The sequence below is a fragment of the Bos indicus genome, chromosome X (genome assembly GCF_029378745.1).
Source record: "Bos indicus isolate NIAB-ARS_2022 breed Sahiwal x Tharparkar chromosome X, NIAB-ARS_B.indTharparkar_mat_pri_1.0, whole genome shotgun sequence".
NCBI lineage: Eukaryota > Metazoa > Chordata > Mammalia > Artiodactyla > Bovidae > Bos > Bos indicus.
Window position 1 is genome coordinate 76,943,093 of NC_091789.1, and position 26,019 is coordinate 76,969,111.

The 26,019-nt window shown below is 38.4% G+C and overlaps 1 protein-coding gene across 1 annotated transcript; it reads left to right on the forward strand.

The window, feature by feature from the left end:
* LOC109554850 (biogenesis of lysosome-related organelles complex 1 subunit 5) lies at positions 1-25,531 on the forward strand. Its single transcript, XM_070785053.1, is given in 2 exon segments — positions 1-68; positions 24,967-25,531. Coding segments are annotated over 2 exon segments (633 nt in total).
* Positions 25,532-26,019: the final 488 nt, after the last annotated feature.

A 26,019-nucleotide genomic window follows, 5' to 3' on the forward strand; every position in this document is an offset into this window, starting at 1 on the left:
ATGCCTGCATCCGCCATTAGCAAGCGGGGGCTGGGCAGGGAGGTGCGGCACAGGCTGCATCGCTTAGGGTAAGGATCTCACCTGAATACCCTGAGCGCTACCTGAGTGAAATAATTTGGGCTAGCAAACCAGACTGTGGGATATCTACCATGCGAAAAGCCAGACCTAATCTAAGACACCGCCAGGCCTGCTCATGAAACAAAGGACTGTACAGAGATAGCTGGCTGCAGACTGTCCCCGTCCGGTGACAGGCAGCCAGAGCCAGAAGGGGGCAATCGCAGCCCCAGAGAGACATTATCTACAAAATTGTAAGCAGGCTTCTTTGCTAACTAAAACTTGTTGGGGTTCTGGACAGTCAACATCCGCCTGAGAAGGTGCGCCAGTTGTACACCCAGATAACCGAGCGGCGGGGAGGCGATAAGTCACAGCAACCACGCTCACCAAACACCTCATCATTGAAAGACAAGTATATGTCTTGTCTTTCTTGTCTGAGCTGCTCGGGCCTGGGAAGGGCACAAAACGCAGGCCCAACCGAGTCTGTGCCTCTGAGGACTACCCAAGTGCCTGAACCTGAGCAGCTTAGACCTGGGAGGTACAAACAGCCCAGTGCTGGCCGCGGATAGTTCCTGGCAGAGCAATCTTGAGCCTGAGCAGTGTGGGCAGGGAGGCTACACGTGCCATGAGCGGGGGCAGGCCCAGTGTGGCTGAGGCACTGCGAGCACACGCCAGTCTTACTTATTTGCAGCCTCCCTCCCTCCCCACAGCATGACTGAAAAAGTGAGCCTTGAAAAAATAAAGGTGTCCATCACCGCCCCCTTTGTATCAGGGTGGAAATCAGACACTGAAGAGACCAGCAAACAGAAGAAGCTATAAAAAAGGGAACCGCCTTGGGAGCGACAGGCAATAGATTAAAAGCCTGTGGTTAGTACCGACTACATAGGAAGAGGCCTATAGATCTTGAGAAATATAAGCTGGAACAAGGAACTAGCCGAAAATGAACTGAACCCCCAATACCCACAACAACATCAGAGAAAGTCGTATATATATTTTTACTATTTTTACGATCATTCTTTCTTTCTTTTTAAATTTTTTAAAAAAATTTTAAGTCCTCTATTACTCCTTTAATTTTTCACTTTTATAACCTACTATTACTTTGCAAAAAAAAAAGACCCTTTTTCTTTTAAAAAAGCAAACTTCATATATATATATATATTTTTTATAACTCTCGTGACCTTGTTTTTTTTTTCTTCTTCTTCTTTTCTTTAAAATTGTATTTTTGAAATTCCAAACTCTGCTCTAGATTTTTAATTTTAGCTTTTTGGTATTTGTTATCAATTTTCTATCTATATTTTTTTTTATAACTTTTGTGACTTTTTGTTTCTTTTTCTCTTTCTTTCTTTTCATCTTTTCTTTAACATTGTATTCCTGAAATTCAAAACTCTACTCTAGATTTTTAATTTATGCTTTTTGGTATTTGTTATCAATTTTGTACCTGTATCTTCTTTATAATTTTTGTGACTTTGTTTTGTTTTTTTTTTCTCTTTCTTTTCCTTCTTCTTTACTTTAACATTGTATTTGTGAAATTCCAAACTGTAGTCTAGATTTTTAATTTTTGCTTTTAGGTATTTGTTACCAATTTTGTACCTTTAAGAACCCAATCTTCAGTACCCATTTTTTACTAGGGAGCGAGATTACTAGCTTGACTGCTCTCTTCCCCTTCGGATTCTCCTTTTGTTCCACCAGGTCGCCTGTGTCTCCTCCCTAACCCTTCTCTGCTGTACCCAACTCTGTGAATTTCTGTGTGTTCCAGATGGTGGAGAACACTTAGAGAACTGATTACTGGCTGGATCTGTCTCTCTCCTTTTAATTCCCTCCTTTTATCCTCCTGGCCACCTCTGTCTCCTTCCTCCCTCTTCTCTTCTCTGTATAACTCCATGAACATCTCTGAGCAGTCCAGTTGTGGAGTGCACATAAGGAAGTGATTACTGGTTATCCTGCTCTCTCCTCTATTGATTCTACCTCATCGCATTAGGGTCACCTCTAAATTCCTCCTCCCTCTTCTCTTCTCCATGTAACGCTGTGAACCTCTCAGGGTGACCCTCATGGTGGAGAAACTCTTCATCTTTAACCTAGATGTTTTATCAATGGTGCTGTAGAGAAGGAGAAGTTTTGAGACTACTGCAAAAATAAGACCAATAACTGGAAGCAGGAGGCTTAAGTCCAAACCCTGACTTCAGGAAACATTAATTGACAGGAGCTCATCAAATGCCTCCATACCTACACTGAAACTAAGCACCACACAAGGGCCAACAAGTTCCAGGGCAAGACATACCAAGCAAATTCTCCAGCAACACAGGAACACAGCCCTGAGCTCCAATATACAGGCTGCCCAAAGTCATCCCAAAACCACAGACATCTCATAACACATTACTGGACACTTCATTGCACTCCAGAAAGAAGTAATCCAGTTCCACCCACCAGAACACAGACACAAGCTTCCCTAACCAAGAAACCTTGACAAGCCACCTGTATAAACCCACCCACAGTGAGGAAACGCCACAATAAAGAGAACTCCACAAACTGCCAGAATACAGAAAGGACACCCAAACACAGCAATTTAAACAAGATGAAGAGACAGAGGAATACCCAGCAAGTAAAGGAACAGGATAAATGCCCACCAAACCAAACAAAATAGGCAGAAATAGGGAATCTATCTGATAAAGAATTTTGAATAATGATAGTGAAATTGATCCAAAATCTTGAAATAAAAATGGAATCACAGATAAATAGCCTAGAGACAAGGATTGAGAAGATGCAAGAAAGGTTTAACAAGCACCTAGAAGAAATAAAAAAGAGTCAATATATAATGAATAATGCAATAAATGAGATCAAAAACACTCTGGAGGCAACAAATAGTAGGATAACAGAGGCAGAAGATAAGATTAGTGAAATAGAAGATAGAATGGTAGAAATAAATGAATCAGAGTGGAAAAACGAATTAAAAGAAATGAGGACAATCTGAGACCTCCAGGACAATATTAAACGCTACAACATTCGAATCACAGGGGTCCCAGAAGAAGAAGACAAAAAAGAATGACCATGAGGAAATACTTGAGGAGATAGTAGTTGAAAACTTCCCTAAAATGGGGAAGGAAATAATCACCCAGGTCCAAGAAACCCAGAGAGTCCCAAACAGGATAAACCCAAGGCGAAACACCCCAAGACATGTATTAATCAAACTAACAAAGATCAAACACAAAGAACAAATACTAAAAGCAACAAGGGAAAAATGAAAAATAACACACAAGGGGATTCCCATAAGGATAACAGCTGATCTTTCAATAGAAACTCTCCAAGCCAGGAGGGAATGGCAATATATACTTAAAGTGATGAAAGAAAATAACCTACAGCCCAGATTATTGTACCCATCAAGGATCTCATTCAAATATGAAGGAGAAATCAAAAACTTTACAAACAAGCAAAAGCTGAGAGAATTCAGCACCACCAAACCAGCTCTCCAACAAATACTAAAGGATATTCTCTAGACAGGAAACACAGAAAGGGTGTATAAATTCGAACCCAAAACAATAAATTAAATGGCAATGGGATCATACTTACCAGTAATTACCTTAAACGTAAATGGGTTGAATGCCCCAACCAAAAGACAAAGACTGGCTGAATGGATACAAAAACAAGACCACTATATATGTTGTCTACAAGAGACCCACCTCAAAACAGGGGACACATACAGACTGAAAGTGAAGGGCTGGAAAAAGATTTTCCATGCTAATAGGGACCAAAAGAAAGCAGGAGTAACAATACTCATATCAGATAAAATAGACTTTAAAACAAAGGCTGTGAAAAGAGACAAAGAAGGTCACTACATAATGATCAAAGGATCAATCCAAGAAGAAGATATAACAATTATAAATATATATGCACCCAACATAGGAGCACCACAATATGTAAAACAAATACTAATAAGTATGAAAGGAGAAATTAAAAATAATACAGTAATAGTGGGAGACTTTAATACCCCACTCACACCTATGGACAGATCAACTAAACAGAAAATTAACAAGGAAACACAAACTTTAAATGATAAAATAGACCAGTTAGACCTAATTGATATCTATAGGACATTTCATCCCAAACCAATGAATTTCACCTTTTTCTCAAGTGCACACGGAACCTTCTCCAAGATAGATCACATCCTGGGCCATAAATCTAGCCTTGGTAAATTCAGAAAAATTGAAATCATTCCAAGCATCTTTTCTGACAACAATGCAATAAGATTAGATCTCAATTACAGGAGAAAAATATTAAAAATTCCAACATATGGAGGCTGAACAACACACTGCTGAATAACCAACAAATCACAGAAGAAATCAAAAAAATAAAATCAAAATTTGCATAGAAACGAATGAAAATGAAAACACAACAACCCAAAACCTGTGGGACACGGTAAAAGCAGTCCTAAGGGGAAAGTTCATAGCAATACAGGCACACCTCAAGAAACAAGAAAAGAGTCAAATAAATAATCTAACTCTACACCTGAAGCAACTAGAAAAAGAAGAAATGAAGAACCCCAGGGTTAGTAGAAGGAAAGAAATCTTAAAAGTTAGGGAAGAAATAAATGCAAAAGAAACAAAAGAGACCATAGCAAAAATCAACAAAGCCAAAAGCTGGTTCTTTGAAAGGATAAATAAAATTGACAAACCATTAGCCCGACTCATCAAGAAACAAAGGGAGAAAACTCAAATCAATAAAATTAGAAATGAAAATGGAGAGATCACAACTGACAACACAGAAATACAAAGGATCATAAGAGACTACTATCAGCAATTATATGGCAATAAAATGGACAATGTGGAAGAAATGGACCAATTCTTAGAAAAATACAACTTTCCAAAACTGGACCAGGAAGAAATAGAAAATCTTAACAGACCCATCACAAGCACGTAAATTGAAACTGTAATCAGAAATCTTCCAGCAAACAAAAGCCCAGGTGCAGACGGCTTCAGAAGCTGAATTCTACAAAAAATTTAGAGAAGAGCTAACACCTATCCTACTCAAACTTGTCCAGAAAATTCCAGAGGAAGGTAAACTTCCAAACTCATTCTATGAGGCCACCATCACCGTAATACCAAAACCTGACAAAGATGCCACAAAATAAGAAAACTACAGGCCACTATCACTGATGAACATAGATGCAAATATCCTTAACAAAATTCTAGCAATCAGAATCCAACAACACATTAAAAAGATCATACACCATGACCAAGTGGGCTTTATCCCAGGGATGCAAGGATTCTTCAATATCCGCAAATCAATCAATGTAATACACCACATTAACAAATTGAAAAATAAAAACCATATGATTATCTCAACAGATGCAGAGAAAGCCTTTGACAAAATTCAACATCCGTTTATGATAAGAACTCTCCAGAAAGCAGGAATAGAAGGAACATACCTCAACATAATAAAAGCTATATATGACAAACCCACAGCAAACATTATCCTCAATGATGAAAAACTGAAAGCATTTCCTCTAAAGTCAAGAACAAGACAAGGGTGCCCACTTTCACCATTACTATTCAGCATAGTTTTGGTAGTTTTAGCCACAGCAATCAGAGCACAAAAAGAAATAAAAGGAATCCAAATTGGAAAAGAAGAAGTAAAACTCTCACTGTTTGCAGATGACATGATTTTCTACATAGAAAACCCTAAAGACTCCACCAGAAAATTACTAGAACTAATCAATGAATATAGTAAAGTTGCAGGATATAAAATCAACACACAGAAATCCCTTGCATTCCTATACACTAATAAGGAGAAAACAGAAAGGGAAATTAAGAAAATAATACCATTCAGCATTGCAACAGAAAGAATAAAATACTTAGGAGTATATCTACCTAAAGAAACTAAAGACCTATATATAGAAAACTATAAAACACTGGTGAAAGAAATCAAAGAGGACACTAATAAATGGAGAAATATACCATGTTCATGGATTGGAAGAATCAATATAGTGAAAATGAGTATACTACCCAAAGCAATTTACAGATTCAATGCAATCCCTATCAAGCTACCAACGGTATTCTTCACAGAGCTAGAACAAATAATTTCACAATTTGTATGGAAATACAAAAAAAAAACTCAAATAGCCAAAGCTATCTTGAGAAAGAAGAATGGAACTGGAGGAATCAACCTACCTGACTTCAGGCTCTACTACAAAGCCGCAGTCATGAAGAAAGTATGGTACTGGCACAAAGACAGAAATATAGACCAATCAAAATAGAAAGCCCAGAGATAAATCCACGCACTAATGGACACCTTATCTTTGACAAAGGAGGCAAGAATATACAATGGATTAAAGACAATCTCTTTAACAAGTGGTGCTGGGAAAACTGGTCAACCACTTGTAAAAGAATGAAACTAGAGCACTTTCTAACACCATACACAAAAATAAACTCAAAATGGATTAAAGATCTAAACGTATGACCAGAAACTATAAAACTCCTAGAGGAGAACATAGGCAAAACACTCTCTGACATACATCACAGCAGGATCCTGTATGACCCACCTCCCAGAATATTGGAAATAAAAGCAAAAATAAACAAATGGGACCTAATTAACCTTAAAAGCTTCTGCACAACAAAGGAAACTATAAGCAAGGTGAAAAGACAGCCTTCAGATTGGGAGAAAATAATAGCAAATGCAGCAACAAACAAACCACTAATCTCAAAAATATACAAGCAACTCCTACAGCTCAATTCCAGAAAAAGAAATGATCCAATCAAAAAATGGGCCAAAGAACTAAATAGACATTTCTACAAAGAAGACACACAGATGGCTAAAAAACACATGAAAAGATGCTCAACATCACTCATTATCAGAGAAATGCAAATCAAAACCACTATGAGGTACCATTTCACACCAGTCAGAATGGCTGCGATCCAAAAGTCTACAAGCAATAAATGTTGGAGAGGGTGTGGAGAAAAGGGAATCTTCTTACACTGTTGGTGGGAATGCAAACTAGTACAGCCATTATGGAGAACAGTGTGGAGATTCCTTAAAAAACTGGAAATAGGACTGCCTTATGATCCAGCAATACCACTGCTGGGAATACACACTGAGGAAACCAGAAGGGAAAGAGACACGTGTACCCCAGTGTTCATCACAGCACTGTTTATAATAGCCAGGACATGGAAGTAATCTAGATGTCCATCAGCAGATGAATGTATAAGAAAGCTGTGGTACATATACACAATGGATTATTACTCAGCCATTAAAAAGAATACATTTGCACCAGTTCTAATGAGGTGAATGAAACTGGAGCCTATTATACAGAGTGAAGTAAGCCAGAAGGAAAAACGCCAATACAGTATACTAACGCATATATATGGAATTTAGAAAGATGGTAACAATAACCCTGTATATGAGACAACAAAAGAGACACTCATGTATAGAAAAGACTTTTGGACTCTCTGGGAGAGGGAGAGGGTGGGATGATTTGGGAGAATGGCATTGAAATGTGTATAATATCATATATGAAATGAGTCGCCAGTCCAGGTTCGATGCACGATACTGGATGCTTGGGGCTGGTGCACTGGAATGACCCAGACAGATGGTATGGGGAGGGAGGAGGGAAAAAGGTTCAGGATGGGGAACACATGTATACCTGTGGCAGATTCATTTTGATATATGGCAAATCCAATACAATATTGTAAAGTTAAATAAAATAAAATAAATAAAAAACAAATTAAAAAAAGAAATCAAAGATGACACAAATAGATGGAGAAATATACCATATTCATGGAGCAGAAGACTCAATATAGTGAAAATGAGTATACTACCCAAAGCAAACTGCATTTCAGTGTAATCCCTATCAAGCTATCAATGGTATTTTTCACAGAAATAGAACTAGTAACTTCACAATTTGTATGGAAATACAAAAAAAACTTTGAATAGCCAAAGCGTTCTTGAGAAGGAAGAATGGAACTGGAGGAATCAACGTGCCTGACTTCAGACTATACTACAAAGCTACAGTCATCAAGAAAGTATGGTATGGGCAAAAAGACAGAAATATAGATCAATGGAACAAAATATAAAGCCCAGAGACAAATGAACACCTATGGACAACATCTATTTCTGCTTTCTTGACTATGCCAAAGCCTTTGACTGTGTGGATCACAATAAACTGTTGTAAATTCTGAAAGAGATGGGAATATCAGATCACCTGACCTACCTCTTGAGAAACCTATATGCAGGTCAGCAAACAACAGTTAGAACTGGACATTGAACAACAGACTGGGTCCAAATAGGAAAAAGAGTACGTCAAGGCTGTATATTGTCGCCCTGCTTATTTAACTTCTATGCAGAGTACATCATGAGAAACACTGGGCTGGAGGGAGTACGAGCTGCAATTAAGATTTCCGGGAGAAATCTCAATAACCTCTGCTATGTAGATGACACCACCCTTATGGCAGAAAGTGAAGAGGAACTAAAAAGCTTCTTGATGAAAATGAAAGAGGAGAGTGAAAAAGTTGGCCTAAAGCTCAACATTCAGAAAACAAAGATCATGGCATCTGGTCCCATCACTTCATGGGAAATAGATGAGGAAACAGTGGCAGATTTTAATTTGGGGGGCTCCAAAATTATTCCAGATGGTGATTGCAGCCATAAAATTACAAGATGCTTACTCTTTGGAAGGAGAGTTATGACCAACCTAGAGAGCATATTCAAAAGCAGAGACATTACTTTGCCAACAAAGGTTCATCTAGTCAAGGCCATGGTTTTTTCAGTAGTCATGTATGTATGTGAGAGCTGGATTGTGAAGAAAGCTGAGCACTGAAGAATTGATGCTTTTGAACTGTGGTGTTGGAGAAGACTCTTGAGAGTCCCTTGGACTGCAAGGAGATCCAACCAGTCCATTCTGAAGGAGATCAGTCCTGGGTGTTCTTTGGAAGGATTGATGCTAAAGCTGAAACTGCAGTACTTTGGCCACCTCATGCAAAGAGTTGACTCATTGGAAAAGACTCTGATGCTGGGAGGGATCGGGGGGCAGGAGGAGAAGGGGACAACAGAGGATGAGATAGCTGGATGGCATCACTGACTCGTTGGGCATGAGTTTGAGTGAACTCTGGGAGTTGGTGATGGACAGGAAGGCCTGGCGTGCTGCAATTCATGGGGTCACAAAGAGTAGGACACGACTGAGTGACTGAACTGAGCTGAACTGATAGACAATTTATCTTTGACAAAGGAAGAAAGAATATACAATGGAGAAAAGGCAACCTCTTTAACAAGTGGTGCTGGTAAAACTGATCAACCACTTGTAAAATAATGAAACTAGAACACTTTCTAACACCATACACAAAAATAAACTAAAAGTGGACTAAAAATCTAAGTGTAAGACCAGAAAATATAAAACTCCTTGAGGAGAACATAGGCAAAACACTCTCTGACATACATGACAGCAGGATCCTCTGTGACCCACCTCCCAGAGTAATGGAAATAATAGCAAAAATAAACAAATGGGACCTAATTAAACTTAAAAGCTTTTCCACAATGAAAGAAACTATAAGCAAGATGAAAAGATAGCCTTCAGAACGGGATAAAATAATAGAAAATGAAGCAGCAGGCAAAGAATTAATCTCAGACGTATACAAGCACCCCACACAGCTCAATTCCAGAAAAATAAACGGCCCAATCAAAAATTGACCAAAGAACTAAATATAAATTTATGCAAAGAAGATTTACAGGTGTGTAACTAACACAAGAAAAGATGCTCAACATCACTCATTATCAGAGAAATGCAAATCAAAACCACAGTTAAGTTCCATTTCACCCTGGTCAGAATCAATTCAATTCAGCCACTCAGTCGTGTCCAACTCTTTGCAATCCCATGAACCACAGCACGCCAGGCCTCCCTGCCCATTACCAACACCCAAAGTGCACCCAAACCCATGTGCATTGAGTCGGTGATGCCATCCAACCATCTTATCCTCTGTCGTCCCCTTCTCCTCCTGCCCTCTACCTTTCCCAGTATCACAGTCTTTTCAAATGAGTCAGCGCTTCGCATGAGGTGGCCAAAGTATTGGAGTTTCAGCTTCAACATCAGTCCTTCCAATGAACATCCAGGAATGAACACTTTTAGCATAGACTGGTTGGATCTCCTTGCAGTCCAAGGGTCTCTCGAGAGTCTTCTCCAACACCACAGTTCAAAAGCATCAATACTTTTGCACTCAGCTTTCTTTTAAGTCCAACTCTCACATCCATACATGACCACTGGAAAAACCACAGCCTTTACTAGATGGACCTTTGGTGGCAAAGTAATGTCTCTACTTTTCAGTATGCTGTCTGGGTTGGTCATAACTTTCTTTCCAAGGAGTAAGCGTCTTTTAATTTCATGGCTGCAATCACCATCTGCAGTGATTTTGGAGCCCAGAAAAATAAAGTCAGCTACTGTTTCCAATGGCTACCCGTCTATTTGCCATGAAGTGATGGGACCAGATACCATAATCTTAGTTTTCTGAATGTTGAGCTTTAAGCCAACTTTTTCATTCTCCTCTTTCACTTTCATCAAGAGGCTCTTTAGTTTTTCCTCACTTTCTGCCATAAGGGTGATTTCATCTGCATATCTGAAGTTATTTATATTTCTCCCAGCAATCTTGATTCCAGCTTCTACTTCCTCAAGCCCAGCGTTTCTCATGATGTACTCTACATATAATTAAATAATCAGGTGACTGTATACAGCCTTGATGTACTCCTTTTCATCTCTGGAACCAGTCTGTTGTTCCATGTCCAGTTCTAACTGTTGTTTCCTGACTTGCATATAGGTTTCTCAAGAGGCAGGTCAGGTGGTCTGGTATTCCCATCTCTTTCAGAATTTTCCACAGTTTATTGTGTTCCACGCAGTCAAAGGCTTTGGCATAGTCAATAAAGCAGAAATAGATGTTTTTCTGGAACACTCTCACTTTTTCATGATCCAGTGGATGTTGGCAATTTGATTTTTGGTTCCTCTGCCTTTTCTAAAACCAGTTTGAACATCTATCTGGAAGTTCATGGTTCACGAATTGCCGAAGGCTGGCTTGAAAAATTTTAAGCATCACTTTACTAGCGTTGGAGGTGAGTGCAATTTTGCAGTAGTTTGAGCATTCTTTGGGATTGCCTTTGTTTGGGACTGGAATGAAAACTGGCCTTTTCCAGTCCTGTGGCCACTGCTGAATTTTCCAAATTTGCTGGTAAATTGAGCACAGCACTTTCACAGCATCATCTTTCAGGATTTGAAATAACTCAACTGGTCAGAATGGCTGCTATCAAAGTCTACAAACAATAAATGCTGGAGAGGGTGTGGAGAAAAGGGAACCCTCTTACACTGTTGGTAAGAATACAAACTAGTACAGCCACTAGGGAGAACAGTGTGGAGATTCCTTAAAACCGGGAAATAGAACTGCCATGCGACCCAGCAATCTCACTGCTAGGCATACACCCTGAGGAAACCAGAATTAAAAGAGACACATGTACCCCAATGTTCATCGTAGCACTGTTTACTATAGCTAGGACATGGAAGCAGCTTAGATGTCCATCAGCAGACAAATGGATAAGAAAGTTTTTGTACATATACACAATGCGGTATTACTAGGATATTAAAAAATGCATTTGCATCAGTTCTAATGAGGTGAATGAAACTGGAGCCTATTATACAGAGTGAAGTAAGTCAGAAAGAAAAACACCAATACATATATTAACGCATATATGTGGAATTTAGAAAGATGGTAACAATGACCTTATATGTGAGACATTAAAAGAGATAGAGATATAAAGAACATACTTTTAGACTCTGTTGGAGAAGCTGAGCCTGGGATGATTTGAGAGAATAGCATTGAAGCTTGTATATTACTATATGTGAAACAGATCACTGGTCTAGATTTGATGCATGAGACAGGGTGCTCATGGCTGGTGCACTGGGATGACCCTGAGGGATGGGATGGGGAGGGAGGTGGGAGAGGAATTCAGGATGGTGGATACATGCACACCCGTGGCTGATTCATGTCAATGTATGGCAAAAAAAAAAAAAAACAACAACAAAAAAAACACTACAATATTGTAAAGTATTTTGCCTCCAATTTAAATAAATAAATCAATTTTTTTAAAGAATATTAATACTTTAGAAATGTCTGTCTAAAATAGCCTCTCAAGGCTTTGGTAACTTTAATTTCTAGAGTTATTTTAAATTAAGTGATGGAAGTTTATTTGTCATTCCCAAATAGAATAATAAATTTAAACATGAATTACTGAACACTGGCTACCTCTTGCAGAAATATCAAAGACATTTTGGACTATTAATAAATAGAATTGGTGACACACTGAAATATTTTCTATAAAAAAGCACCTTTTTAAAGAAATTGTTGTTAGGATTTATGTTCACCAATCTACATATGGTTGATTTAAATGATAGTTCCTGGTTACTTAAGGAAAGGAGGATGTATGTTGTCAGTAAAGTAGGTATTAGAAATGGAATTGCATTTTATCAATTGTTTTTAATTTATTGACATTAATAGAAGGCTAATTTCTTTACAGTATTGTAGTGGGTTTTGTCATACATCAACATGAATCAGCCATGGGTGTACATGTGTCCCCCCATCCTGAATCCCCCTCTCATTCCACCTCCATCCCCATCCCATCCCTCTGGTTTGTCACAGAGCACCAGCTTTGAGTGTCCTGCTTCATGCACGGGACTTTCACTGGTCATCTCTTTTATGTATGGTAATATACATGCTTCAGTGCTATCCTCTCAAATCGTCCTATCCTCCCCTTCTCTGACATGGTCCAAATGTCTGTTCTTGACATCTGTGTCTCTTTTGTTGTCTTGCACACAGAGTCGTCATTACCATCTTTCTGCATTCCATATATATGCATTAATATACTGTATTGGTGTTTCTCTTTCTGACTTACTTCACTCTCTATAATAGGCTCCAGTTTCATCCACCTCATTAGAGCTGACTCAAATGTGTTCCTTTTTATAGCTGAGTAATATTCCATTGTGTATATGTACCACAACTTAGATAGAGGTGGCCTGGAGGAAAAAGATGAGAATCAAAAGGGGAGAGAGCAATGAAACCAATAATCAAATCCCCAAGTGAAAATGGATACTCAAGATTAGATCCTTAAAGGTACAAAATTGGTAACAAGTATCAGAAAGCAAAGATTAAGAACTTAGAATAGAGGCTAGACTCTCAAAAATACAATATAAAAAAAATACAAACAAAATCAATCACAAAATTTTTTTAATATATATATGGAATTTGTTTTAGAAAATAGGGTTTATTTTGAAAGGCTATAAAAATAAAAGTTAAGGGAGTAATAAAGAACTGATTTTAAAAAATAATTAAAAAATTATAATAGTGAAAATATATCTGGGGATTTCTCTGGAGATGTTATGGGCAGTGTGGGGTCAGTTCAGTGTCAGATAGTCCCTTGTTCCAATTTGTACTTTTTCTCAAGTTCTATAGGTGCCCTTCAAATGCACAGTCTCAGTATTAAATGGGTTTTAATCTGTTGCACCTGTCACTTCCACTGGGGATGCCCCTTCTTTGTTTATTTTTGCTTCCTCTGTCTGCAAGTCTCTTCAGTGTCTAATTTCCACCCTGACACAAGGGAGTGAAGATGTCCACTTATTTATGCTCACCTGTTCAGTTACATTCTGGGGAGGGAGTGACAATGCAAACAAATACTACTGGCATGTGTGGGGATTGCTCGCAGTGGATGGACCACACTGGGTTTACCACAATCCAAGGCGGCATGTACTTCCCAGGTCCACACTGCTCAGGCTCTAGGGTGCTCTGCAGGTGCACTGTCTCAGGTGGGCCCTGTGTTTTGTGAAGTCCCTGGGACTAATCCATTCAGGTTCTCAGGTGCTCCACAGGGACACAGACCCAGATGGACTGTGTTTTCTGTTCCCTTCCCAGGTCCAGAGCATCTCAGGCGACTGGGTGCTTGGCAAATGCACTGCCCCAGGTGCACTGTGTGTCTTCCTCACCTCCTCAGTCCCGGCTGCTCAGTTTCCCTGGTGTGACATTATAGCATAGTCCCAGGTATGCTGTGTGTCTCCTCTAGGGAGCTGATCTCAGGCTGTGACACTCCTGGCAGATGTCAACCATCCAGGGTCCCAGGAAGACATGGTTAGCAACTGGGAGCCTCTTCACAGTTTGGTGGAAGATGTGATCTCTGGGGCCAAGGCTGCAGCAGCCCCTTGCCTTCTGGCTCTGGCTGTTGCAGGCCTGTCTCTTGGCCTCCAGGGAGGGAGGACCCTATATGGCAGCTGTCTTGCTCTCCTTTGACATTCCCTCAATTCTTTGTTCTGTAAGACATTTCCCATGTAATGACTAGAGCATTTCATGGGAAAGGTCTTTGTGTGTGTGTGTGTGTATCTGGTGATCCCACTGTTTGGGTTGCTATCTCACATTAGTGCCCTCAGATTGTCCTCAGGACATTCAGGCCTGGTCCTTACCATAAGGACTGATGATCCAGCCCATGTCTCCCCACCCAGCCCCCACTCACTGGTGAAAGACGCAAAGGTCTGGGCCACTTCTCCACTGGCAGTTGCAGTTAGGCATATATTCTGTGGTTTGTTGTTGTTATTGGTTTTTTTTCTCTGTTTATGCTGCCCTCTAAGATTCCTAAACTCCCCACAGACACACCTGTGAGAGGGTTTCCTACTGTATGGAAACTTCTCCTCTTTCATGACTCCCTCCCCAGGATGGGTCTCCATCCCTAAATCTTTCTCTCTGTTTTCATCTTTTATATTTTGTGCTACTTCCTTTTGAATAGATTAGACTGCTTTCTGTGTGCCTGGTGTCCTCTGCCAGTGTTCAGAAGTTGTTTTGTGGAAGTTGCTCAACATTCAAATGATCTTTTGATGAATTTGTGGGGGAGAAAATGGTCTCTCCATCTTATTCCTCCACCAACTTGGGACCACCTCTCAAGAAGAGAGTTTTGTGCTCGGTAAAGTTTGACTAAGTTCAAAATAAATTTAATTGAGTAAATTAATTTTAAAAGTAAACTGGTACAAAACTTGAATATGTCTTTTTTTCTTGAAGAGGACAAATTTTCTTTAGATGTTGAACTACCTTTGATAACAGATTTTAAGTTTGTTACCTTTTAAGTGTTCTGTATTTGCTTTTGAAATCTTTTATTGTTACTTTGACTAAGTGATTAACTATTGTTTCACAGTGATCTATGATACTATCTGACTGAGTGTTCTAAACTCTTTTGATATTTATTTACAAAACTTACAAAATCAAAATTTAATGAACTTCTTTGACTGCTAGCTAACTTTGGGATGCTTCAAAGAGGCCTTGAAACATCCAAAAGAGACATACTAACCTAGTTAGTCTCAATGTTATATTAAATTACACAGAAAGCATTGTCATTGTGAAATTAATAAATCTTAAGTTATATTGTACAATAAATGTTATTAACATAGATATCCTAGAAATTATATCAAATTCCTTAAAATCTGGTATGTCCTGATAAAATGTTATCAGTCATAATACTAGTCATTATCTTAAAGTGTTGTATGTGACAGCAGTAACCAACTTCCTTTGTCAATTGCATTATAATAAGGTTTTAAATATGCCTTCTTAAGTCTTTTGTAGTTCTAGGCAGTTATGGTTTTATTCTGATGACTCTGCTTCTTTGTCAAGATTTATGGAAAGGACCTTTGAATAAATACCAGTTTCTGATCTTCAGACTGTAATGCTGAACTGGGAAAGGAATTAAATAATTCTAATGGGAAACCTGATGGCTTCATAAAACTGTTAACAAAAAGGATTCATTGCCTAAGACTGAGTAAACTGGTAAATATGGTTATAAATTTTATGGTTTCTATCTGAAAAATTACTGACTTAAATCTGTGTTTTCCAGGTATAAGGAAATATTTCCCTCAAACTATGACTCATAGTAATTCAGTTTATTATACCTTTGTAAGTAGAAATGAAACATTTATCTTTTTTTTCTATCTGCTCCCTCCAGAGATTGTAAACACTTAGGTTCTCTGCAGTTTTATCAGATAAATTAGGAGGGCTACCTTACTAACAGATATAGAAATCTCAAGGTATTTTGGGGGCCTTGAAAAGGGAGGAATTCACCTAGATCTATTGGGAAAAATCTGTGATAAACCCTTGGCATGATCTTACTAACCCTCAGAGGTTTAGTCTGAGACTCCTTATAAACGTTTCACCAAAGCAAGAAAAATATATATTCAGTTAGAGTTATATAAATTATCAGGACAACTTTTTAAACTTATTTTGCAAATAAATTAGTGTTAATGTCAATATATTTGATAGAAATTAGGGCAATTTTAGAGAGGAAAAAAAAAGATGTTTCAATGAATGTTAAATCCAAGTTTTGTTCATGGAGTTCTGTATTGACTAAGACTCACTTCCTGGGTAGTTATTTGCTGTTACACTATATTAATGTAAAGTTTAATTGAATTATTAAAAGAATGCTCTAAGTTTGTTTCTGTAGCTTATCTCAGTAATTTTTGGATGAAGATTACCGCCACCAGGGGATTATACATATTGGAAAAGACATTATTTAAAGGACAAGTCAGATGAAAAGGCTTTCAGCAGGTTCTCTTAACTAGTTAATATCCAGCAAAACTAAAGGTAACTGACCCTCAGATTCATATTTCACAATTAAAAAGGGCCCCTGAACCAGACTGGTCTATAGAGAGGACTGCTGACCTCAAACTCACCTTGAAACAATGCTCAAATAGAAGACTCTTCACTTAGACCAGAATGAGAAGACAATCAGAAGTAGGCAGCTAGCCCAAGATCCTGGACCTGACTCATATAATTGTTTATAATGCTTTCTTGATATCTTGGAACTTTGTATATGAATCAAGTGTTTCCGATCATGGGTATGACTTTATTCCTATTTTAAAAAACAATCCAATTGTTGGGTTTGCAGCCAATTATCTGTGTCTAGTATTTTGGGGTTAGCTTGGTGGATTTCTCCCCTCCAAGATTCTGATTGGATAGCTCTTAGGAAATTTATTTTAGAAGAAAGAAAGTTCAGTCCACTCTTAATATTACTAGATGGGATCCTCTCATCTGGCCAGTTTATAATACCTACTCTGACCCTGGTCATAAATATGAGTTTTCCTCTAAAGTTATTTAAGCTCAATCAAAGTAACAAGGAAATAAATAAGCCAAGGAATGAAACCTCCTACAATTACAGGATGAATTTATGTGGTTAACACCAGACTTTGGTCATTTGAGTTTTAAGGGCCCTTCTGTCTTAGAAACAGTTACATTAAACTAAGGATAACCAGCTTGGTAACACTAGGAAATTGGGTTGAGAGACTTATGGACAATGCCAATACATAATTTTCCTGAAAGATAAGAATGGTACAGAATAGACTAAGTCAGATGACCTGAGAGTATATTGGGCTGCATGTAATGGAAGTTATTGACTTAACTCTTACTTGCAACTTCATTAATACTGCTATCTATGTTATTCCTACTTTGCTGTTTTGCAAGATTTTTGTTTCCTGCATTAACAAATGTATGACTGAGCCTCTGACAAAATATATAGTTTATATGAGATCAATAGTTATAATAGTGTAATTCTAGATATGGAAAGTTACAATAAAAAGGAATTTTTCCTGGATAATAATAGACTAGTAAGACAGGTCATCCAGAGTCCTTTAGCTGCTATTATGACCTAGTCCAGTAAAATACATTGAGTGGCCTATCAGTGAAATATTTGCCAGCCCTAGGAATGAGCCTTCCTAGCACTGTGGGATGAAATGGTCGTGAAATGCCTCATGAGCCATGGTTGAACTTATGATCATGGGGGGCGGGGGGGGGGTGGCATGTAAGCTACAAATTGGTACTTGCCATCTATTTCTACAAGGATTAGATCATGTGCTGCTTCGGCTGCTGATTTTCAACACCACCTCTTGAAAGGAGTTCAGGATGGAGAGCAGAAATGAGTCTATCTGCGTGGGGGGGATGTGAGGGGGACTGGCAGAACAGGTCTTCAGATATTTTCAGGAGCCAATTTTATGAGCCCAATTCTTATATCTCCTCATATCTAGAAAAACACTAAAATCCTTCATGGTGATGACTGCTCCTCATGACTAGAAAAATCTGCAAAAAGAATTGTGCTTGATTGCATGTACTCCACCTTCACCAAAATCATATATATACTGACTTTCCCTCCACCCCGCCTCTTTGGAGCGATTTCTTAGAGCAATCTGAAATGCTGTTTCCTGGACTATTGTTCTCATTTTGTTGCAAATAAAACTCTCATGTTGTGTGTTTTTTTTTAAGTTGACAATAGCCTCCAGAGCTCTTGGTCGTTTCACCTCTTACTTGGGTCCCTCAGTTCTCTGTCTACTGCCATCATGTTTTGCACCACTGTTCTTGCTCCACCTTCAATGTTCACTGTTGTTTTAATTACCCTGGAAAAAGCAAAGGGTAGTGTTTAAGGTAGCATTGTCAGACAAAATACAGGATGCCAAGAAGCCCAACTAAATCTGAATTTCAGTTAAATGAATAATGTTTTTAATATGAGTGTGCCCCAGATATTCCATGGGTGTATATTAATACTAAAAAGTAATTTGTTATTTTCTTGAAATTCAAATTTAAATAGACATTTAAAATAATTTATCTGCTAAATCTGGTGATGCTAACAGCACAAGTTCTGATGTCAGAATGACTTCATTTGAATACTGATGTTTATTCTGAGTAGCTGTATGATTTTAAGCAAAAAGTTTTAGCATCTCTTATCTTAATTTCCTCCTGTCTAAAATGAGGATAATGATATTAATTATTTAATAATGATTACTGAAAGAATTATGATATATGAGTAAAATGTAGATTGTCTATCATATAATCAAAATGGTAGCCATTGATATTACTAAATTACAATGACTAATAATAGTGTTCCTCTTGTTAGATAGATGTGCATTTAACAGGTAAGAAAATCTTCAGTTACATGGATAAATCTCTGTAGTAGAAATTTAGAGAACTTCACACAGATAGCTAGTCTTCTCAAGGCATGCATGGGTCATTTTTATATACTTAAATTTTAAGTACAGTTCATCAGTGTCTTGAAAAAAATAACTGTTTTGTTATGAAGCACAATACAATATCAGTAGCTTTTAGGTCTGAGACATCATATAAAACTGGGATACTAAAATAGAATATTCAAGGTAATCAGTGTCTTACACCGAGATATGGTCCTCTCTTTCGTGTCTCAGGTCACTTGATTTGGTCAACAGATGGCAAGCGATAATTTCACAAGTCACTCTGCATCTGGGTAATATATCAAGAAGCAGATAACTTTAGAGAAAAACACCGAAATAAAGATTCAAAGAAAGGCAAGAAAAATAAAATAAAATTACTAACAATAAGGAAGACCCAGTCAAAAGATTCAGTGTTCATGAATATATCTTCATTTACTTAAGAGCTGCAGGGAAAAAGCAGAGCCAGAGTCTAAGAATAATAGCATTACTAAGTGGGTTTTGGAACAAGAATGTCAATACTGATACAAGCAGAAGAGAAGGTCAAAATATTTAACAACTCACATGAGCAAGAAATGCAGTGGGTACTATTAGAACTGGGAATTAAAGACCCCTCATTTGTTTGTTACTGAATCATAAAGAGATACAAGGATTCAGATGGAGGAGTCAGAGTGGCCAGGGTATTTATGGGAGGAAGGATTTGGAGGGTTAGAGTGTAGCAGCTTCATGCCAATTGGTACAGAAATTTTCAACATGTTTAATAATCAGCAAAGGTACTCTGGTGAATGAAATCAAACAGCAGCCCTGGATACAAGATTCAAAATAGGGTATGAATAGGCCAAGCAGGCAAAACTACCAACAGAGATTATCTAGAGCTACGTGTTATAACTCTTTTGACCCTAAAGTTGGATTGTGGTGGTTTACTTTTGTTCTTTGATTCTGTATCAGGTGGACTGTAAACTCAGTGAAAAGTAGTAATGATATCAATTTTGTTCATCATTTATCAGGATTGCCTATCACAGTGCCTAATGAATATTTGTTTAATGAATAAAGAGCCAGTCAGTTTCTCCTAGTGCCCGGAGTATCCTAAGAACAAATCTTTCTAGAGTATGAAAAGCTCTGAGAATTCCTTCTGATCTTGAACTGCCCTTGGAGATCTGCTCCAGACAGAAACTGGTCCCTATCATTTGAACTCCTGGATATCATTTCCTAAGCCTCACCTCAGGAGAACACTAAAGTGCTCTATGATTATATGGCTTCCCTAAAGCAGACCTGAACCTTTAATTGTGAAGGACCGAACCGCAAAAGTCACTGGTATCCTGACCTGTTTCTTAAACTTTTTTTTCAATTCCACTCAAAAGTTTATTTGGCAAATATGTATCCAGTTTACAACTATCAGATCAGATCAGATCAGTCACTCAGTCGTGTCCGACTCTTTGCGACCCCATGAATCGCAGCACGCCAGGCCTCCCTGTCCTTCACCAACTCCCGGAGTTCACTCAGACTCATGTCCATCGACAGAAATAAATTTCAGGAAGAGCCTACCTATGGACTTTAGTCACTGTCAGCTAAAACCAAGATCTTATGACAGTATGTTCCCCATGATAAACTGCCTCTATTCATTTAGGGAAGTAAAAACCAGAACTACACTGCAATTCTGTAAGCTACAAATTTCTCAACTTTAAATAGAAATAGCGGAACAATTCAAAGAATTAGCTGCCCACAGCAATGATTCAGTATTTTTAATTGATATCAATATACCTTATGACATTTTTATAGAAAAGTTCTTAAATATAATTATTTAAACCAGAAAGAAAAACACCAATACAGTATACTAATGCATATATATGAAATTTAGAAAGATGGTAACAATAACCCTGTGTACAAGACAGCAAAAGAGACACTGATGTATAGATCAGTCTTATGGACTCTGTGGGAGAGGGAGAGGGTGGGGAGATTTGGGAGAATGGCATTGAAACATGTATAATATCATGTATGAAACGAGTCACCAGTCCAGGTTCGATGCACAATACTGGATGCTTGGGGTGGTGCACTGGGATGACCCAGGGGGAGGGTATGGGGAGGGACGAGGGAGGAGGGTTCAGGATGGGGAACACAGGTATACCTGTGGCGGATTCATTTTGATATTTGGCAAAACTAATACAATATTGTAAAGTTTAAAAATAAAATTAAAAAGAAAAAAGAAAAAAAAAACTTTGAAAAAGAAAAAAAAAAGACTATTTCACTAAATTTCAATAAGTTATGCTGTAAATCTTAGTTCAGTTCAGTCGCTCGGTCATGTCTGACTCTTTGCGACCCCATGAATTGCAGCAGGCCAGGCCTCCCTGTCCATCACCAACTCCCGGAGGTCACTCAAACTCATGTCCATCAAGTCGGTGATGCCATCCAGCCATCTCATTCTCTGTCGTCCCCTTTTCCTCCTGCCCCCAATCCCTCCCAGCATCAGAGTCTTTTCCAATGAGTCAACTCTTTGCATGAGGTGGCCAAAGTACTGCAGTTTCAGCTTTAGCATCAGTCCTTCCAATGAACATGCAGGACTGTTCTCTTTTTGAATGGACAGGTCGGGTCTCCTTGTAGTCCAAGGGACTCTCAAGAGTCTTCTCCAACACCACAGTTCAAAAGCATCAATTCTTCAGCGCTCAGCTTTCTTCACAGTCAAACTCTCACATCCATACATGACTACTGGAAAAACCATAGCCTTGACTAGATGGACCTTTGTTGGCGAAGTAATATCTCTGCTTTTCAATATGCTATCTAGGTTGGTCATAACTTTCCTTCCAAGGAGCAAGCGTCTTTTAATTTCATGGCTGCAATCACCATCTGCAGTGATTTTGGAGCCCCAAAAAATCAAGTCTGACACTGTTTCCACTGTTTCCCCATCTATTTCCCATGGAGTGATGGGACAAGATGCCATGATCTCAGTTTTGTGAATGCTGAGCTTTAAGCCAACTTTTTCACTCTCCTCTTTCACTTTCATCAAGAGGCTTTTTAGTTCCTCTTCACTTTCTACTATAAGGGTGGTGTCATCTGCATATCTGAGGTTACTGATATTTCTCCTGGCAATCTTGATTACAGCTTGTGCTTCTTCCAGCCCAGTATTTCTCATGATGTACTCTGCATATAAGTTAAATAAGCAGGGTGACAATATACAGCCTTGACGTACTCCTTTTCCTATTTGGAACCAGTCTGTTGTTCCATGTCCAGTTCTAACTGTTGTTTGCTGACCTGCATAGTGGTTTCTCAAGAGGCAGATCAGGTGGTCTGGTATTCCCATCTCTTTCAGAATTTTCCACAGTTTATAGTGATCCACACAGTCAAAGGCTTTGGCATAGTCAGTAAAGCAGAAGATGTTTTTTTATGGAACTCTCTTGCTTTTTCCATGATCCAACAGATGCTGGCAATTTGATTTCTGGTTCCTCTGCCTTTTCTAAAACCAGCTTGAACATATGGAAGTTCACGGTTTACATATTGCTGAAGCCTGGCTTGGAGAATTTTGAGCATTACTTTATTAGTGTGTGAGATGAGTGCAATTGTGCAGTAGTTTGAGCATTCTGTGGCATTGCCTTTATTTGGGATTGGAATGAAAACTGACCTTTTCCAGTCCTGTGGCCACTGCTGAGTTTTCCAGATTTGCTGGCATATTGAGTGCAGCACTTTCACAGCATCATCTTTCAGGATTTGAAATAGCTCAACTGGAATTCCATCCCCTCCACTAGCTTTGTTCGTACTGATACTTTCTAAGGCCCACTTGACTTCACATTCCAGGATGTCTGGCTCTAGGTCAGTGATCACACCATCGTGATTATCTTGGTCATGAAGATCTTTTTTGTACAGTTCTGTGTATTCTTGCCACCTCTTCTTAATATCTTCTGCTTCTGTTAGGTCCATACCATTTCTGTCCTTTATCGAACACATCTTTGCATGAAATATTCCCTTGGTATCTCTAATTTTCTTGAAGACATCTCTAGTCTTTCCCGTTCTGTTGTTTTCCTCTACTTCTTTGCATTGATTACTAAAGAAGGCTTTCTTATCTCTCCTTGCTATTCTTTGGAACTCTGCATTCAGATGCTTATATCTTTCCTTTTCTCCTTTGCTTTTAATTTCTCTTCTTGCCACAGCTATTTGTAAGGCCTCCTCAGACAGCCATTTTGCTTTTTTTGCTTTTCTTTTTCTTGGGGATGGTCTTGATCCCTGTCTCCTGTACAATGTCACGAACCTCCACCCATAGTTCATCCTGCACTCTATCTATCAGATCTAGTCCCTTAAATCTATTTCTCACTTCCACTGTATAATCATAAGGGATTTGATTTAGGTCATACCTGAAAGGTCCAATGGCTTTTCCTACTTTCTTCAATTTCAATCTGAATTTGGCAATAAGGAGTTTAATGACCTGAGCCACAGTCCACTCCCAGTCTTGTTTTTGCTGACTGTATAGAGCTTCTCCATCTCTGGCTGAAAAGAATATAATCAATCTGATTTTGGTGTTGAGCATCTGGTGATGTCCATGTATAGTCTTCTCTTGTGTTGGAAGAGGGAGTTTGCTATGACCAGTGCATTCTCTTGGCAAAACTCTATTAGCCTTTGCCCCACCTCATTCCGTATTCCAAGGTCAAATTTTCCTGTTACTCCAGGTGTTTCTTCACTTCCTACTTTTACATGTACATTTACAGTATAATAAATATGAAACCAACATTTTTACTAATTTCTACTAAATCTTAAGGAAATGAACACTACATGGATGGGATCAAAAGTCCCAAATTTGTAATAAACTCTTTTCAAAAGGACAGTTATAGTTATTTTTTCTTTATGAAAACATTTTTTCCATTCCTTTTTGCTTTCAAATTTTTTTTCATGAGTTTTTACATATACATAACTGATTGGCTAATTTTCCATGCAAATGTATAGTCATGAAAACATTAATTTACAAATTTATTTCCTTCTTATACTAACTGAAAATAATTGCTGACTAATTTGTATAATTATTCTGGTTTTTCTACATACTTATCCTCATCAAAGCACCCCTCCACCCTTCATCCAAACATGCATTATGTAATAATGCTATATTAGTCAAATTACCTGGAAAATTCATTTTATTGGATATAATACATATACTCTTGCTTCAAAGCAACCCTACAAAAAGGAAAATTGCATGTGGAAAGATATCCCTAGAAAGCAATTTATTTTGTTTCTTTACTTCCAAAAACCAGTTTAAATAAGACCCAAATGTTAAGGGTCAGAAAGAGCCAGAAAATCTGCTTATGACTTTGAATGGAGCAGGTTAATATTATCTCTGGCCTTAAGAAACTCAGGAGGAAAAAAAGAACTTCAGGTAGACTGACTTCTTTCAAAGACTAACTCATGAGACAGGAAGTCGAAGCCTAACAATTTCAGGAGTCTAGTAGTTTATCTCTTGAATTGCTTTTAATGATTTAAGATGGTCCTGACAGAAAATTACTTGTAACTGTATCAGACCCACTCTGGGTTCCACAACAGTGGCCTGAAACCTAAATATGGTATATAAAGCCAACTGACCTTTACAGGGAAGGAGTGACACTATATTGGGCATCATTCTTAATGTGCCAGAATTCTTCCCTACCTAGATATATGATGATCCTCTCACACTGTTGAATCTATAACATTCTCCATATTTACAGAATCACAAAAGTAATACTTTCAATTCCTGAAAGAGTAAGACAAAGAAATTCATCATTCCATACATTTCAAATAACATTTTAAAAGGGACCTGCACAGTAATATAAGTGAAACTTATGATGAAAGACAGAATGAAGAGTCACTACTTAGTGTCAAAATACACTAAACAGCAACCTTTATGCATATTTCATTCAAGCACTAAAGGCAGTAAATATGAAATTAAGATGAAAATAACACTAAATTTGTGGGGTGAGTCTCAGTGGGACAGAGACCCTAGTGGGTTGTGAGGCCGCCCCACGTGGTGGTGGTGGCAAGAAGAAGGACTCTCTGGGGTTTGCGGGCTCACCAGCATACCTCATTATCAAGGATCTTGGGGAAATTCATTCAAGGCTGTTAGATCACTGACCAGTTATCCAAGGTGAAACCCGTTATTTTGTGAAAGAATTTGAAGAAAAACATGGTCTTTGAGAAATGCGAGTTCTTGAAAATCTGAAGAATATGATCCATGGGACAAGTGAACATACTCTTCTGACGTGTAGAGAAACAATGCAAGACAACTTAGACCAAGTTCTCCAGAGATTGCAAGCAGCTACTGACTCGGTCTGTAGATTCCACCAGAGGGAACAGGAGTGAAAAAAGATTCATAATGACCTTTTAATGGCTAGTGAGAAACAGCACAGAACACAGTGGGAGGATTTCATGAAAGAGCAGCACAGCAAACAGGCAGAAGTGGATGAGGAGCACAGGATGGCCATGGAGAAGCTGAGAGAGCAGTATCCAGAGATGGAGAAGGACCTGGCAAGATTCTCAACCTTCTGAGAACTTGAACCACAGCAATGACAAACTAATGAGAAAAAACTGACATCCCCCCTCAAAAAACAACAACAACAACAAAAACTGCTCCCACCAAACCATTTAGCCTCTGCTTCAAGCTTAACAATATATTTGATGGCACTTTTCTGTCGGAAAACGGAGCCCTCTCCTGGAGTCTTCGCTATTTCCTAGAGGAGTGCCACATCCTTCCAGTTTCAAGTGCCTCTCAATGATCATTCAAAGGGTAAGGAGTTGAAGGAAAGTGGTGTCCACGTGCTCTCAGTTAATGTGGACCAGTTTTGGTTTCCATTGATTGATTATCTCAGAGAACTAAGGGTAAGTACAGACTTCTTAGGGAAGTAATTTAATTCATCCTTCTGCAGGCTTAATGTTAATTTATCATTGTGGCTTAGAAAGCAGAGATGGTGTCTGCCTGTCGTGGATTCCTTGGTTCTTGAAGGAATGTATACAGTGTTATTCCGTGAGTAATGCAG